The 16,698-nt window shown below is 40.9% G+C and overlaps 1 protein-coding gene across 4 annotated transcripts in view; it reads right to left on the reverse strand.

Annotated features, from left to right (window-relative positions):
* Window positions 1-1,953: 1,953 nt before the first annotated feature.
* Window positions 1,954-16,698, reverse strand: part of LYN (LYN proto-oncogene, Src family tyrosine kinase) — a 52,868-nt gene continuing 38,123 nt past the window's right edge. For all 4 annotated transcript variants that reach the window (XM_083825759.1, XM_083825758.1, XM_083825756.1 and 1 more), the window contains exons 11-13: window positions 10,992-11,145; window positions 8,743-8,874; window positions 1,954-3,591 (exon numbers count right to left, since the gene is read on the reverse strand). In XM_083825759.1, coding sequence (XP_083681885.1) covers window positions 3,389-3,591; window positions 8,743-8,874; window positions 10,992-11,145 — 489 coding nt within the window. In that variant the 3' untranslated portion in view covers window positions 1,954-3,388. The remainder of the gene's footprint in view (window positions 3,592-8,742; window positions 8,875-10,991; window positions 11,146-16,698) is intronic.

A 16,698-nucleotide genomic window follows, 5' to 3' on the forward strand; every position in this document is an offset into this window, starting at 1 on the left:
TGTTAGTAAGGATGGCATCTAAGGGTAGAAAAAAGCAGCTGTCATGTTAACTGACAAATGTTTAATGCAAGACTTTTTAAATCACGTTGGGTCAAATTTAGAGCTATGTAACTGTAGACCTAAACTTTTGCTTTTACTGTTGATATGGGGATGGGATTTGAGATGTATATCAATATATAAAATATGTAATATACACAATTTTAATTCTTGAGTAACTGCTATTGAGGTCTTCAGTACTTATAAATGTGATTCATGCAAAGTGGGATGTTCCTCCTCTGCTGCTTATTACCTTTTAAATATTTTGCTTTTGTTGCAGATTCCCAAAAATCAGATAGCTTGTATTTTTATAAATTAGCTTGATTCTTCAGAAAATAGTGACTTTCACCTGAGAACTACCCTCCTGGGAATAAACTGCCCAAATTGTTTAACATTTGACCTCATAAAAGAATTAAAACGAGGTCTTATCTGGCTTTTTGCTATTTTGTGGTTAACTTGACTTTGTAAAGGAACTTGTTTTAGTATTGTTTGACTTACCACTAAGGACATGCATTGAACTCTGAAAAATCTGTTTATAATAAAGCTTTCAATTAGTAGATTAAGCTCTGACTGTTCATTTTATAAAGGTGAGAAAATCAATGAAACCAAAGAAAAGGTAAAATCATAAGCTTTGAGGCTGATCTGTCATAGCGATTGACAGGTGGTGATATTGAGCTGAAAGAATCATAGCTCTGCTTGTTCCTTACCTGTGTCTACTAACGCGATGTAAGAGCAAGACTGGGGCACGATAAAACTTGAAATAGCTTCCTTAGGGCAATTTCAGTCAGTGAGTGTGAGGTTTTCCTTAACTACTGTGAAAATACTATGCCTCTAAGAGTTGAAGAATTTTTAGGACAAAGCAGAGCCTGTAAATTAATCAGTTTCTGTTGCTTCTCATGGTGGAAGGGAACCCAGTTTGGAGTGAGAACCTTCCCCTCCTGTGGAGTCGCTAGGTGGTGCAGCCTTCCTGCGTGATACTGTAATAGCCCTTTTTGGATGTGAATGCTCTTACCAACCAGTTGCTTGAGTTGGTCTGCTCGAATGCGGTGATAAGTAATCACTCTGGTATGTCTTTAACCTGTCTGAAGAGGTAGGACTTGAGCCAGTGCAGGTCTCATGCTTTGAACTGTTTCTCTTAAATATGGATTATCTCCAGGGTAGAATTTCTAAAATATTATTCTATTCCCACACAAACTATTCTAACTATTAAAAAATATTTTGGTGTAGTGCTACAGTGCACTGAGTGCTGATCCCTTGAACAAGAAGGCTGCTGAGTACAAATTGCTCTGGACCAGCAATGGTCAAACAATGGGCTAATACTAGAAACTTACTATAATATCGCTTCAAATGATTTCATGCTGTGCTTTGTTGCTCCGTCACTTGTCTGAGATTGTATGCTAGCATGTTTGCAGCACGCTATCTATAATCTCTTATACTCTGAGCAAATGGCATTTCCATGCACCTTCCTGCTTCCTGGATCACTTTTGTTGGCTTCAGGTTGTTGGCTTCAGGAAATGGTTTGAAAAACAAAGTTATAGTATCTCTTAAGCTTTTTTCCTTAAGCTAAAACACAACCTGTAGTGAAGTACTTACCAAGTTTTAGCTGTAATCTTTTCCAAAGTGTTGCAATGGACTGTTACATTAAAGAATTTTGAGAAGCTGTTTTAAAGGACAATTCAGGACTAAACCTTTTCTTGCCTGCTGAAAAGAAACCCAAAAAGAGCTGCAGACATGGGTGGTTCAGCCTGCTTCACCTTCCCAAGACTGAATAGATATCAGGCATGCAGAGTCCATCAATATGTACCATTCTAGATTACCCTTCTAAGGGGTAATAAGCAGAGGCTCCTATGTTCCATGGGCAACTACTGCTACAGACAGTATCAGGCATTTTTCCCCAAATTACTACTGTACAACTTGTTTCAGACTAAGCGTTTATTAAAATTAAAAATCACCATACAATAGAAACAATATTTACATATTTATCTGATAGTCTGCTTAACCAGCCTAGTTTGACTGAAGGAAGCCGATGGAAAACAAAGGCAATGATTGTTTATGCTGCTGAACTTTAGCTGCAGGCACACCGAAGCTTTATCGAAAGGGTTGTAAGCTTCTGCTAAGTACCACTTGCCTAAATAATGGGGGTGAGAGGTGGCAAAGATGGGCTGGGTTTCAGTGGTAGGAACAGTGTCACCAAGAGAAAAAGCCCACTTATACTGTAGTTGCATTGTAATTGCACTAGCTCAGCTGTTCTGATAACTCATTCGGAGAGAACAATTTGATAGAGAGAGCTTAGCAAACTGCATTTCATTTTTATGAATTACAGTTTTAGATACTGAGCAATGACGTTATAGTGTTACTGCCACGTAACTGAATAGCCTATTGCATATCTCCACAAATGCGTTTTGACTGTGCTAGAGCTAGTTTTCGCTTTAAAACAGCTTTTAGGTTAGTCGATTAAAGTAGCAAAAATATAAGGAATACTCGAATAATCACAGACCGTTAGAAATTACGATTAAAATATTTTCACAGGTAATATTTTCACGGGTAACATTCTCAGTGACTGCAATAAAAGTATTAACTTCCTTCAAAGTCCTGTGCTTTCCCATTGATGATGACTTCGGCCTTGTGGGAAACCGAAGGTCAAACACAGAGCCAGGTATGCTGCTGCTTCTCCTGTCATGTACGCGCTTCTGCATCTGAGAGGGCTGTTGCATTGCTTTGAAAATTAAACTTAATACGAGTGACAGAGCAGTAAAACAGAATCATCTTCAATGTAAAGAATTACATACATAACCCTTCCTTAAAGGAAATCATTACATTTAGAAAGTCTTACAAGAGGTGCCAGTACTCCAACTGCGATTACAAGGATACAAAACTAATTTTCACACTACGCTGCATTTCAAAAAAGGTGATTTCAGAGCAACACCGTGTCTTAAATCTGTAAGGTCTCCTTCATGACTTTTTCTTTTGAAGACAGCTGTTCATGCATCCCTTTTATAAAGGCCTCCTTGTACTGTATTCCGTGACTGATCCTGAGAAGGGTTTGTCAGACTGTACAGGTGCATGGTTGCTTTCCTTTTGCCTCCCTTCCCACCCCAAAAAGCTGACTTGGTTTGGTATGCTTCTGCAGCTGCAAAACACAGAACATGTAAAGAGAACTTCAACCTCTAGAGGAATTGTTTTAACCAAAGAAAAGCGTGATTATTTTGCTGCAGAATTAGTCTTTCCGTCAGCATTTCAGCTTCCACACTTGGTTAAGACGTCCAAGCTCACGGAGTAATTGGTTACAGCAGTCTGTCCGGGTAACAGTCTGTGACAGTGCTCCATGTCAACAGGAAAAGTGTTCTTTGTTCTATGGCTGCTGTTGATACTGCCCTTCTGTTGCTGTGTAGAAGTCATCGAGCACACTCTGTAGATAATCAAACGTCGGTCTCTCTTCTGCCTTGTCTTTCCAGCATGTTTTCATGATATCGTAAAGCTCAGCTGGACAGGTTTCCATACGTGGCATCCGGTACCCACGCTGGAGAGCAACCATCACATCTGAATTGCTCATACCTTTAATAATAATAATAAAAAAAAAAAGGTTTCGATGAATTGATCTCTTAACTCTTTAAGAAACTATTTGACTTGATTTCTTGTTCATTTACTTCACTCTAACACATCTAACCCAATAATAGAGGGCTACTACTACTTATTAAAGGCGGCTACTAATAAGGGCTCAGTAAACAAGGGCTAGGTACGCATGGACACAGCGGGATTTGCCCTGAAAATCCTGGGAGGAGATTTCTGTTTCAAGTATAGCACTGCCTTTAGTGCCGAGTCTAAAATGCCTGGAAGAGTTCATACTGCTTGTCTCCAGAATCAGCTCCATTCTGTTCCCCAGATCCCTCCTGTTTTTCCTGCTTTCAGAGGTGGTGAGATCCACAGCCAAAATCCCACCCTGGCCAACTGTGTCATTCTTCCCTCTTTGTCTCTAGCTGCAGAGCTGCAAACCTGCTTGTTCCATAGCAGCATGCCTGTTCAACCACACCGCCGGTGCCCCACATTCATGCACCCTTCAGTGTAGTTGCACACAGATTTTTTCTCCTATATTAACTATTGCAAATCTGCTGCTGATTGCAAGATAGTGGACATCACCGATACCGTTACATGTAACAGGCAATTTCCTCTCCCTCTTGCTCATACTATTCTGGTTGTGCAAAAACATATCATCAGCTGTGATGAGCTTTGCTTTGTTTCCCCGTTGTTGTTCTCTTTCTGAGGAAAAGAACAGTAACAACCAGTAGTGCATCCCGAGCCTCACATGCCTCTCTTGTGGACCAGCCCCAGACTGCATCCTCCTCTTTTTTTTTTTTAAATCTTATTCTTTTCCTCCTATATATCCTTGAGAGATGGGTTCACAGAACGATTGCAACACCTGCTCTCGGAAGGCAGTCCTGCACATGAGGTCAGCTATGCCAGGGCCGACAAGAAAACCACTTCCTACCCCGAAGCCTGCCTTTCAACTCGCCCCTTCCTGCCAGCTTTACCTTCTCCCAAGCCAGACTCTAAGCTTTTTGTACTTCAGTGAACGCTCTTTCTTCCAGGGACAGGGCGTGCAGGAAGCACCTGTGTTCCAGCCTGGACATTTGCCACCAGTGAGGACTTTACCTCTACCCAGAAGGGTATCCCGACCCCACAGCTGCTGGCTGCTCCTCAGACCACGTTCCCCACATGGTGCAGCTCTGCCTAAGACTAACATGTGGTGTGGTTTTTTTTTTTTAACCTCCAGATAGGTGAGTGTGTGACATGCACTGCTCCGATTGATGCCAAGGCTTGCGGTGGAGGTGCAGGTGTGCTGCTCCCCTGGGTACGCCGTGACCATGCAGCTCCGCCGCTGCAGAGCACTGCACGCGTTGCCTGAGCACCGAGGCTATGATTTAAGCCACTTGGCGGGTAAGGACACATTTGAATCACAACCAAATGACAAATTAATTCAGTATAACTACTTTGATTATTCAAGATGACTTGAATTAAGGGGATTTTCCTTATATACAAGGAAGTTCTGCCAATCACAATATGCACACCGTGAGACCAAGCCAATTTTTCCTCAATTAGAAGAGCAGATACCACTGTAACAGAACACAGTGGATCCTCTTTCCCTTCATTTCAAAGGGAGAGGTTAATTCTAAGATCTGCGAAGGGTAGGATTAGTTCCCCAAAATAATTTGACATTAACTATAGGACACTGCTCCAAATTCTTCCAAAGGTCGGAGTTCCTTCAGTTCAAGCGTTTTGGCTTTAACCTCTAGAAATACCATCAGCCATGAAATCTGGGTCTGAATCAGAGCGGTTACTTCGGGCACATCTTTTGTATTTTCAAAGTTTTGCTTTGGAAGGAGGAGGGAAGTTTTCCTAACACTGCACGTGTTATAGCAAAAGAGTATTTTGAAGGTAGCAGTGGAATAGGATGTTTTCACAGAATAAGGAATTACTGCTTTATAAAGATAAAGTAAAGCCAAAATAAATACAGAAAGAAAGCCGATGAAGTATTTTTACAGGGAACAATGATCTGACTGCTTGGGTTTAAGTACTTTAAAGGCTTGTGCTTAGATCTACTGTCTTTAGGATTATTGATACATTCTGAATGCTGAGTACTGTTTCAGCTAACTTGCAGAAAAAAAAATGTTAAATAATCATTTAAGTTCATAAGACCAAAATGAAGAGCCTTTTATCAGTATTGGATACTAAGTACAGCATCATGAACATACTTACGTATTTTTTTAAAACAAACAGATAGGTTTACCTGTCTACCCCACGTTTGATGTAGTACTCTCAGAGTAGCTACTTGTTTAACTTCTCCAAGTTATTTTTTTTTCTTTCAGCTAGAGAGATACCTGTTTCATCAAAACTATGTCCTAGTCAGTAAAAGACATCCTGCATGCATATTTGTTACACCTTATATGCTAGCAAAGGACTAACTCTAAAGGTTTGGTACGCGTGTGTTAATTTACACTGCGGTACCTATTAAGGTTCACAGTTAAAAGATTTCCTTATGTTACAGCCCGGGAAATGATGTAAGCACAGCAATGTGAAGGAAGAATCCCAGTGTACAGAAAGTGGCGCATCTTGTGAAGAACAGCTGACATAACTGGAATGCAAACATGGCTCGTTCCAATAACTTACATATTGTGTAATCACCTGGAAATTAGTTTTTTACAACCAATTTGACCTACTTGCCTACAGAATCAGACACTTGTTTCATATTTCAGAGGTAGTTCCTGAAACTATAGTCCCACTAATTGCTTTGAATTTCTCAGGAAGAGAAACAGCTGTTGGAATTTAGGAACAAAGATCACAGAAGTTCCAAGTTTCTTGGCTGGAAATGCTTCCTACCAAGCTGCCTGCCTAGATTTTCATTCCTAGCATTAACTACTTGTCAGCTATAACTCAAACCACTTTGTATGCAGCTTTATGCTGAAAATTTTCCAGTTGCTGAAGCTGGTTAATACCTGAAAATAATATTTTGAAGTGTTCCCATTAGAACTGAAAAATCAGTTTACTGTTTCTACTCCAGCAGCTGCTACTCACACCCTATCACTGGGCTATTCTTGCCACGCTGGGGTAATTTGCCTAAACCTGTCACGTTTCTTCATGTGAAGTAAATTGGTCATCCACTTATTTTGCTGTCCTGCTGGTTCTTCAGTATCAGCTTTCTGCCTATTAGGCTACTTCAGTTTATACTTTTATTTAAAATAGACATTTATCCCTCTTGCAGTTGAATGCAAGCAATGCCTGCAAACTATTACAAGCAGTATGCAGTCAAGAGGCTTCCCCTTCTAATCGCTGGCTGATAAATTAATTCGCAGTGTATGGCTTATTTATGATACTCATAAAAAATGCTTCCATATTTAAAAAAAAAAATATTGCCCAGGCTTCCCCTAGAAGACATATTTTCCAACAGTAGTACAGTGTCTGCTGCACCAATTGATTTTGTTCTTAAAATAAAAATATGATGTGTTTTACGGAGGTAGAGAGACAGCAGGCTTAGCTGCAGAATCAAGTATTGGTTGGAGTTTTGTGTTTTTGTAGTGCTGGTTTCCAGGTGAGCTTGTAGGTTTGCTCGGGGAACGACAATTTTCAAGGCATCCAGAAATAACCTTGTGAGGCCATCTCAGCATGGGCCAGTGTCTGGATGCACGGGCATGTGCTAATGGGAAATAAAGTCTTGCAACTGTGGGAAGAGCCATGAATTACCCTGCTGCCGACAGCTTCCATCTGATCTTTCCTTGGGGACATGAACAGCTCTTTTAGAATAAGACTGGGAGGACCAGCTACTCAGTCACATATTTTATAGCCCTTACCTAAAAAATGACCCTGAGCGTATGTTTAAACATTTAGCTATGCAAGCAGCTCCATCACCTCTTGAAGTTTAAGGGGGCTGCTCTTGAGCTTAAGTGCTTCCCTGGACTGGAGCCTTGAGGAGAGATAAGAACGTCTGCTTTGGCTCTGCCTCCTGCACGGAAAGGTGATGTGTTCCTCCCTCACATAACATCAAGGTGGCTGCCACCAACCTTCCTCCGGCTGCTTGAGCCGCATGGGAAGTCTGGTCTCCCTGTGCCCACAGGTGTTAAGCCTACTGTCACGGCAGGGTTCGGGACTCAGGTCACCCACTTCTGTCGCTTTGACATCCCTGGAGTTTCAGGATGCAGAGTTCCAGCTGCTTGTGAAGTGGCGGTGAAAACGGTTTCACCGTTTAAACAGCAAGAGCTGCTGCACTGGAAGTGCTGGAAAAGCATTGCCTGAATATATAATATCTGCTCTCCCTTTCCTGCCTGTAAACTGCCGGATCCGAAGGCTTTATCTCAGGAGCTACTCCGTCTGTTAAATGGAGGTGAGCAGGCCAGGTGAATATGGCTGCACTTTCTCCATTTGCCCACAAGACATGAGAATTTAGGTTAATTTTCCATAACCTCAGCAAGCTTATGTGAACGCACTCTGCTGCCCTGAGTTAATCAGCTATGCCCGAGATGTGACAGTTTTATACGCACAAATATCCTTTATGCAGGCTATTTCTGTGCACTGGAAACATTAATATGTGTTTTGTCTAACAGAAAGAAAAAGGAAACATGAAGCACATCACCATTTCACGGCTACCTAGGGCAGCCATTATTGAGGTACTCCCCTGTGGTCTTGTATCTGAACCATGGGAACAAAGAGAAACTATTCCACGTGGTACAGCAACACTGCTTTAGGCTCTGTTTCTTGTTTGTTTAGATTAGCTCATGATGACAAAGTATTAGTGCCTATTTGCTTGTGCAAACACACTTCTTTCTACTTTCACATATTATGATATTAAAAAAAAAAGCCAGTAGCTTACACAATACCGTTAAAACTTGCACTGTGTCCTCCCCGAGACAGTGCTTTAGCCTGTGAAGTTGGGATCTTTGACAATTACAGCAATTCTGCTGTAAGTTCTTTTAAATATATAAAAATGACTCCTCATTCAAGGTGCTATTAGTCCATTTACTAAAATTTATCCCCAAGAGGCACATGGCTTACATACATGCTGATGATAGTTTTTCAGAACACTAACGTTACCCGCAAGACATTTCTCAAATCACTGGTGTTGCTACCATCAAACGCCAGCTGTTTCCCTGAGTATTTTCTTTGCCTTTTGACACTAAAGCATAAATACAGAGCAATGGTATAATCGTACGTCCATACCTGGATAAGGAATCTTCCCATATGTGACGATTTCATACAGGAGAATCCCAAATGACCACACATCAGACTTAATAGTGAAAGATCCATAGTTAATTGCCTCCGGTGCTGTCCATTTAATAGGGAATTTTGCACCTGAAAAACAAGACAGTTTCAATCAGTCAAAGGCAAATTTAAACACTCTATATAAAGCCACTGGCAGGATTTAAGAGACTTGTCTATGGTACCCCTAGATCAGCAAAGTTACCAGCAGCTCCTTCTATCCAGGAGTTACCAACACGGACGTGCTGGAAGACACGTGGTGCCATGCTGCATGTCCTGCATTAAAAGTGCAAATCAAATGATGAACGTTACATAGCGCCTCTCGGGTATTGTGAATTTTTGCTAAAATGGCAGTAAACATTTTACCTTCTGCCAGTGATCAGGGAAAAATCGTACAAATCCCGTTTGTCGGGGATTAACCTGGCAGGAGCTCAGCACCACACAGCCGTTCACTCCCTCCCTCCAGTGGGATGGGGGAGAGAATCGGGGGAAAATAAAAAATAAATTCCCAGCCAGACCATGAGCAGCAGCACCCACACACATACCCCAGCCAACTCCCCCTTTTTTTATCGTTCCTCATGATGCCCTGTGTTATGGGACATCCCTCTGGCCAGCCTGGGCCAGCTGTCCTGGCTGTGTCTCCTCCCAGCTCCTGGTGCACCTGGCAGGGCAGCACGAGAATCTGGAAAGGCCTTGGCTCTGCGAGCACTGCTCTGCCACAGCTAAAAACTCTGGTAATATTATCAACATTATTATCATCCCAAATCCAAAACACAGCACCATACCAGCTACCAGGAAGAAAATTAGCTCTATTCCAGCTGAAACCAGGAAACCATCAGCTGGAATTTCACAAGACTTAACTAACTTCTACCATTTTAAAGAAAGTCCATCTTTCTTCAACATGCACTTTAACATATGCCACACTCGATTATTTCTGAACAGCCACAGATGCAAAAGGAGTAGCAAGTCATATCTTAATATATGTCTTTCGTGTCTAAATAACTGATTCCAAAAAATCCCATATAAATGCAAACTACATCTAGTTAGAAATGAAACCCTTAAGCAGCCATCATTGGGGAATATTACTTGAGCTCTTCAGACAAAGAAGAGGAATGCAAACAGATCCTATTTATGCCCTTTCTACCCTGCTCTGTCATTCTGGCACAAAATACCAGGTAAGCTAGGAAACTACTGAATGCCAGGAAACCGATCAAAGAAACCCAGCAAAAGGAATTTATAACATGAAAGGATCATTTAATCAATATACAGTGTCCAGAGCTAGCTAAAAAAAAACACAGGTATGGGTTCTGTACCTCTGAAAGCTGCTTAATCATGTCCTTCCCTCTGAGCTCCTATTGAATTAGTCACTGGTTACCTAGTGACTTCTGAGTAGCCCTTTAATCGTCTCCCTTTAATCTCAACTGTAACGCATTGTTCTCTTTCTTCCGCATACCTTGGTTCTTCCATTCTCATCCTACATTACCACAGTTTCCACCCAGCCGGTGTGAAAACATGAGGTAGTGTCCTTAAAATGAGAGCGGGACAGCCAGCCAACAGGCACGCTCAGAAAAGCTTTAGGGTATTTACCCTAATGCAATCTGTGCATGGGAACATTAAAGAAAAACAAAACAAAACAAAAAAAAAACTTTTCACTACAGCTAATTGACTATGCCCTCCTTAAAACAATCCGTGACAATATTAACAAAACACATACAGCAAAACACAGACAAATCTATGATAGTATGCTTTCCTCTCTCACCAGTCCTGCCCCTGCTGCAGTGTTACCTCCCGGCCGTGTGCTGAGCAGGGAAATGGAGGTAGCCTTTGAGCATCCCTAACTCACAGGAGCAATGCTGCTGAACACACAAATCAACGCTGCAGCTCCTAAAGCAGCTCCAAAAGATAACCAGTTTTGCAAAAGTTTCTCCCAACAACTACAACTACCAGGGCTGCTTCCTTTCGGTAAGGAAAGGGAGGTGCACATGGCACTTAGGATATGAAGAAAAAATAACTTTCATAATTTCTCAGCATTTAATTCAGTGGGATGGAAGCTGCGGGTCTTTTTAAAAGTTGTTGGCATTAGAACACTGTCTCTAGGAAGTTTTTATGGCATTTTCTGTCCTTGGTGACCATATTATTTTTAGATACAGCCTCAGTTCCTCCCAGAGACTGAAGTTTTAAGAACAAAACAAAACAACAAAAGAACATACCTTCTCTTGCTGTATATTCATTGTCTTCAATAACTCTAGCTAGTCCAAAATCAGCAATTTTGCACATCAGTAAGTCCGAAACCAGAACATTAGCTGCTCTCAAGTCTCGATGGATGTAATTTTTCCTTTCTATGTACGCCATCCCTTCTGCAATCTGTAACAAAAGAAACAGCTATTTTGGTATTTCAGCACAATACAATGCCATCGGCAGGCCAGGCCTCTCTGTTCTTTCAATGCACCAGCAAAGGCACGTTCACTTATTCATTACCAGTAACTTTGGAGCACTTTGTACATGGAAACTAGGAGAGGTTGACTGCCATGCAAAACTTACGTGTAGATCCAGTCCTGCAAAATGATACTTACAGTGGCAGCTTCAAAAGAATAGTTTGGATGAATAACAGCCGGTAGGATAAGATACCCAAATCAAAAATTTAAAAGAAATGTTCATAAGATTTCTACTACAGTATTCTCCTTCCTAATTTACTAACAAGTTTATTTTTAAAATAATAAGAAAATGGAAGAAATTGGTAAGTTAAATGAGAGACGTGTTCTTTCAAGTTTCATCAAGCAACAATGCAGAAAGTTTTTTAAAAGAAAATGAAACAAAACAAAAGCAAACAAGCAAGCAAACAAAAAACCCACCAGCTTTCTAATTACCTGGTATAAACCTGGGTAATTACTAAGACAGGTCAAATAACTTTATGTATGTTTTCACCTCCGACAACATCTACCTGCTCATACATGAGGAGCATTTGGCAACAGCAAGTACTCAGATACTATCACAAGTAAATTTAACTTGCATTTCAGCAACCAAAATTAATTTCCAAATCAAATTAAAGGTGATTAATGCATTTGTCCAGACTGCCCTATTTTCCCCACAAAGAAAAACATACTACTTTTCAAAAAAAAAAAAAAAGGCAAATAGTTTCTCAACTCAGAGCAGTAAAACTTTTGTGTCATTAGTATGCTGTCCAAAAGTTTAATAGGAGCCAGGAAAAAAATAACACCAGACTAGTGCTTGGGAGCTGTCAGTATTTCTTTTCCTTGTGAGATTGCTGGTGCCACTCCCAGGCAAGGCCCACAGGCTATCTGTGCCACAGATACTAGTCCAGAATTTCTGTAGGTGACATGTCTTTGCCATCCACATTGTTTGGGGAGCACAAGCTCCCAGATTTGTTAATGAAGCAGCAGTGAAACATAAGGGCCCTTTTCGCCCCAGTCCCTACCACACTCGTACACGAGCTCTTTCCCCTCCGTCTCAGGAGAAGACGAGCACACGGACACCTTGCCAGTGCCAGAGCCGCACATTTCAGCTGTGCAGTAGAGCAGGCAGGAGCACCTGGCAAAATTTTAAGAAAACATTCACACCACTTCTGCTTATCCGTTTTTAAAAAGTCCCCGAGGGATACACCGCACGCACACAGTACTACCACTTACAGCAGTGAAACCCCGTTACCTTCGTTCCTCTTTTGTTGTTCAGGCAGTGGAACACACAGTCACTTTCCCTCCCACCTCTTGCCACTAAAAAACTTTTCTTACAAACCAATATATTGCCACTTCTTCAGAGCAGTCTTAAATTTCACTTACACAAGACAAGGGTGTTCTTACTCTAAACCAGATAGGCAATCTGTGATGATGAAGAAAGCGAAGAACATCTGCATTTCAAATTTTCTAGGAATAAGTAAAAGGTATTTTATAATGAAGGAAGCAGCTACTAGTGAATAGTTGCCGCAGAGAGTCTTACTAGAGACTTAAAGACTACTCATAAAATAGAAGGGTAGCATTTAATTCTCTCCTCCACGTGTGATGATTTGGGTCTGGGGAAGAAGGAGAACTGAAAGCAAAAGTTTTGCTCTAAGATCAATGCTGAAATGGGACGGGCCAGCTTGGCAGATGCGACTGAAACGCAGACAGGTGCACTAATGCCACTGTGAAAACACAGCAACAATCAAGCAGGAATCAACTTTCCTCTTACTTCCCTGCACAGATCCAACATTTGGACTAACTGCTGGCTGGTCAATGACGAACCACTTCATGTAAGAGAAGTTTGCGGCCGTGATTTTCAGTTTCCAAGCCCAGCCAAGCAAAGCCATTGGAAAGACCTTTTTATTTCCTCTTATTCATGCCAAATCCACTGAACTTATCATCTGTTAGTCACAAACTAAGAATGTGACAGCAAACAATTCACTATGTTTTCAGCAAATACAAATTACATTTCCATGAAATTCAAGGGCAATGGTTTTGACTGTATTGAATCAGAGAAATTCAAAGAAGCCGTGTATGTACAAACATTTGGGCATGCAAAAAATCCCCAAAAATGAGTGGGCAAGGAATTCTGATTAACAGGAGGGGAAAGGCAGAAAATCAACAACTGAATTCAAACATTTCAAACGTCTAGTTCATGTTAAGCCCTTGTGATCGACAAACAAAAAAAAAAAAAAAAGAAAGAAAAAAAACACACACACAAAAACCCACAACAAAACAACCCACACAAAAGGATTTTTTGATGAAGGAAATGTGTGCCAGAGCCCATGCGATAACTCTTTCTGATAATTGTTGGGTTTTCATTGCCAAATGGTATGTTAGATGTAGAGAAATCCACAGGAACAAAAGAAAAAGAAAGCACTCTTTCCCTCTCTTTTAATGATCATTTGTACCTGTCAAGGCTGTTCAGTGACATGCAAGTCAGAAGCAGGAAAGAAAAGCTTACTTGGGCTTGCAGGATATTTTCTGTGGCCTTTAAGAGAGGATCCTGCCTACACTGCACTACTGCTACTCAAAAAGAAACCGGTTTTCTCATAACCTGTAATCAGCCACTGGCATGCTTGTAGAATTACCTAAGCTAAATTATTTAACAATAACAATAATAAAAAGCAATTGCTAAATGGTAGGAACTATGTATACAATGTAAGAATGACAAGTAACTAACTAACTCCTGGAAGGAATAAATCAGCCCGTAAAACAGCCTCCAGACTGTAAATCTTCAGCTGAAAGTCAGACGATAAATAAATGACTCGGAGCCAACGTTTTGCATACGGCTCTGTCACTGACGTGGTGACTTCAGCTAGCTCTGCTCTTTTCTCTCGGTTTCTGTTCTTTCTGCCTGTAAAACATGGTGATTACTTAACTCTCCAGCATGCTTGTGGGTCATCTCACAAACAACAATAAAACTCTTTCAAAATATTTAAAGAAAACGGTAGGAAAAGCAGGGAGCAAACAATGATGCTAAAAGAAGCATTCCATGTGTTCTGCCCAGTCCTTCACACCTTCTGAAGGGAGAGGGGAGAACCTAACAAACCAGCGTCTCAGGAGAGGCGACTCTGCTTTCACAGCAAAGCTACACTTTCGGAAAATGAAAAGCACTTGGTCACAACTCACGGGCTGCATTGGTGAAATGCCACAGCTGAAGCTAAACAGCACATACAGGGATGGGCAGTCATGTTCTCTTTTTTTTTTTTTTCCCCCCCCGAAGTGTGAAGGTCTGCCAATTTTTTTTTAATTTTATTTTTTTCTACAAAACTGGAGAACTTCTGGATTCCTTAACAGCTCAGCTTTTCAATTGAAAGACATGTTTCATTTCAACTTTCATTCCGAGGCCTGTGATTCATTTTTGCAAGTGTTATTTCAAACGAGACATGTTTTACATATTGTTTGCAATGCTGTTTGTTAATGCAGAGAGCGGGTTACAGTAACATCTGTAACCAATCCCACTTGTGCATTTGTAAGCTATGTGTAAAAATGTGGAATACTAAGAAGGCCAGACGGGATTGTTCCGGGTTAACCTGATAGGATGTTTTTATATCATGCTGAGAATATACGATACCATGTTGAGAACGAAAACTGGGTGACGGGGATCACGAAACAGATGGGAATGAAAATGAAACATAATGAAAGAATGGCAATATGAAGACTTCTGTTTTTCCTAGGAAAGCAAATCTTAAACAACTTGGAGAGTTGGCAGGTGCAACCTTATGGGAAAATAGTCTCAGGAACAGCCATGCCAGCAAGGAAACAACAATTACAAGTGCAAGGGCAAACCACACTTTGTAAAGGAAGTGCTCAACAAGAAAAGGTTGGCCAAATCTTACATGGTCTGAAAGCCCTGAAAATGATACAGTCAAATTGTAAATTGTAAAAGAATACCCAAATATGACAAAAATCAGAAGAACTCACCCACAAAACATTCTGCAAATAGAAAGTATAAGCTGGGAAAAATTCTAGAGTTGCATTTGTAACAAGATGAGCAACAAAAATATTTACATTAAACAGATGGGGAAGGCTACATGCAAATGACACAGAAGTTTTTAAATGCCTGCTTTTGCTTCAGTCTTCACTAAAAGCATCAAGGATGCACGCATGGCTGACATGAATAACAAAGGGGTAAGAACTCAGGGTGTAAAAAGGAAAGAACAGTTTAGAAGGATATGGGTGTTTATGAGACACCTGAACACTGCCAGTAAATCCAAAGTCACACAGCCTCTACTCACCTGCAAAACAGGGAAGTAAAATATGGACAAAGAATAAATAAATTAAAGTGACGAATCAGTATTCAAGGTTGCACCTGGTTTGTATTTGATTACAAATTAAATCAATTCCGGGGGAAAAAATAAAAAGGAGGAAAAAAAAAAAAGAAAAGAAAAAGACATGACCTATGATGTTATGATGTCCAAAAGACTCAGAAACACTAGGCTAAATCATCCCCAATCCTCTCCAGCCCTATTTCATCTATAATTTTTAAACCAAAATCATCTAGAAATGGTTTCTTTGGGTATGGTTTAGGTACTTTTAAAAGGCTTTCCTTTGCATTGACAGATGGGGCTTTTTTGCCTGTTCAGGATCCGTACATGTGAAAGCTACAGGTGAAAATGCACCCAGTAGAAGCCAGGGATTTGTGAATAAAGGCGGCTTCAATGTTCCCTCTGAATTGCTGCTGCCTGCTACACAAGTGATTCTCACTCCCCAGGGTGCTCTACAACCGAGGCTGCATCTGAGGGCTCAGCAGTGAGCAGGACATCCTGGCCACATCCCTTTTCCTTTGCTGGGCTGGGCGGAGGGTGGCCGCAGAGCTGCTCTCACTGCAAACCAGCCCAGGCCCGTGGCTCTGTGGGAAGCTCCTGCTAAAGCAGGTGAAGCAGCCTATGTAAGTCAGAGTACACAGGAAATCAGTGAAAAGCAGCTACAACGTGAGGGACTATCCCGATGAGGTTAAAGAAGAGGAAGTAATGTAGCATCTGCTGAGGTTCACAGTGCTTTAAATTTGGTAATTCCCAGTTCTTAGGGAAGAGTGTCAGAAAAAACAACCTACGGTTTTGGAAGGTTTAAGCAAACACATGCTATTGACCTGGATAAGACTTTATTTTGGTCTAGGGTTAACCAAAACCAGATTCCTTTCAATGATGGCCAGACATGTAATAAAATAAAACACACTTGCTTGCAGAATTTGAAAAAAGAATTCATCTTCACATCATTAGGGTAAGTGCCTATGAAGAGGGTATAGACCCTCTGTATCTGAAAACTGTTGGGAAACAGAGACATTTTAATCCTTCAAATGATAATTATTGTAATACCTATTTTCCATTTGCAGCAGAGTTTATCCTAAAGGTGAGCCAGGAAAGGCTGCAAAAATGTATTCTACTTTCTCCAGTCAAACAGTTATGTAGTTAAAGCAGACCCACATGGAAAAAAAAAAAGAGTAATTATGTACTGG

Source organism: Anser anser (genome assembly GCF_964211835.1).
Source record: "Anser anser genome assembly, chromosome: 2".
Taxonomy (NCBI): domain Eukaryota; kingdom Metazoa; phylum Chordata; class Aves; order Anseriformes; family Anatidae; genus Anser; species Anser anser.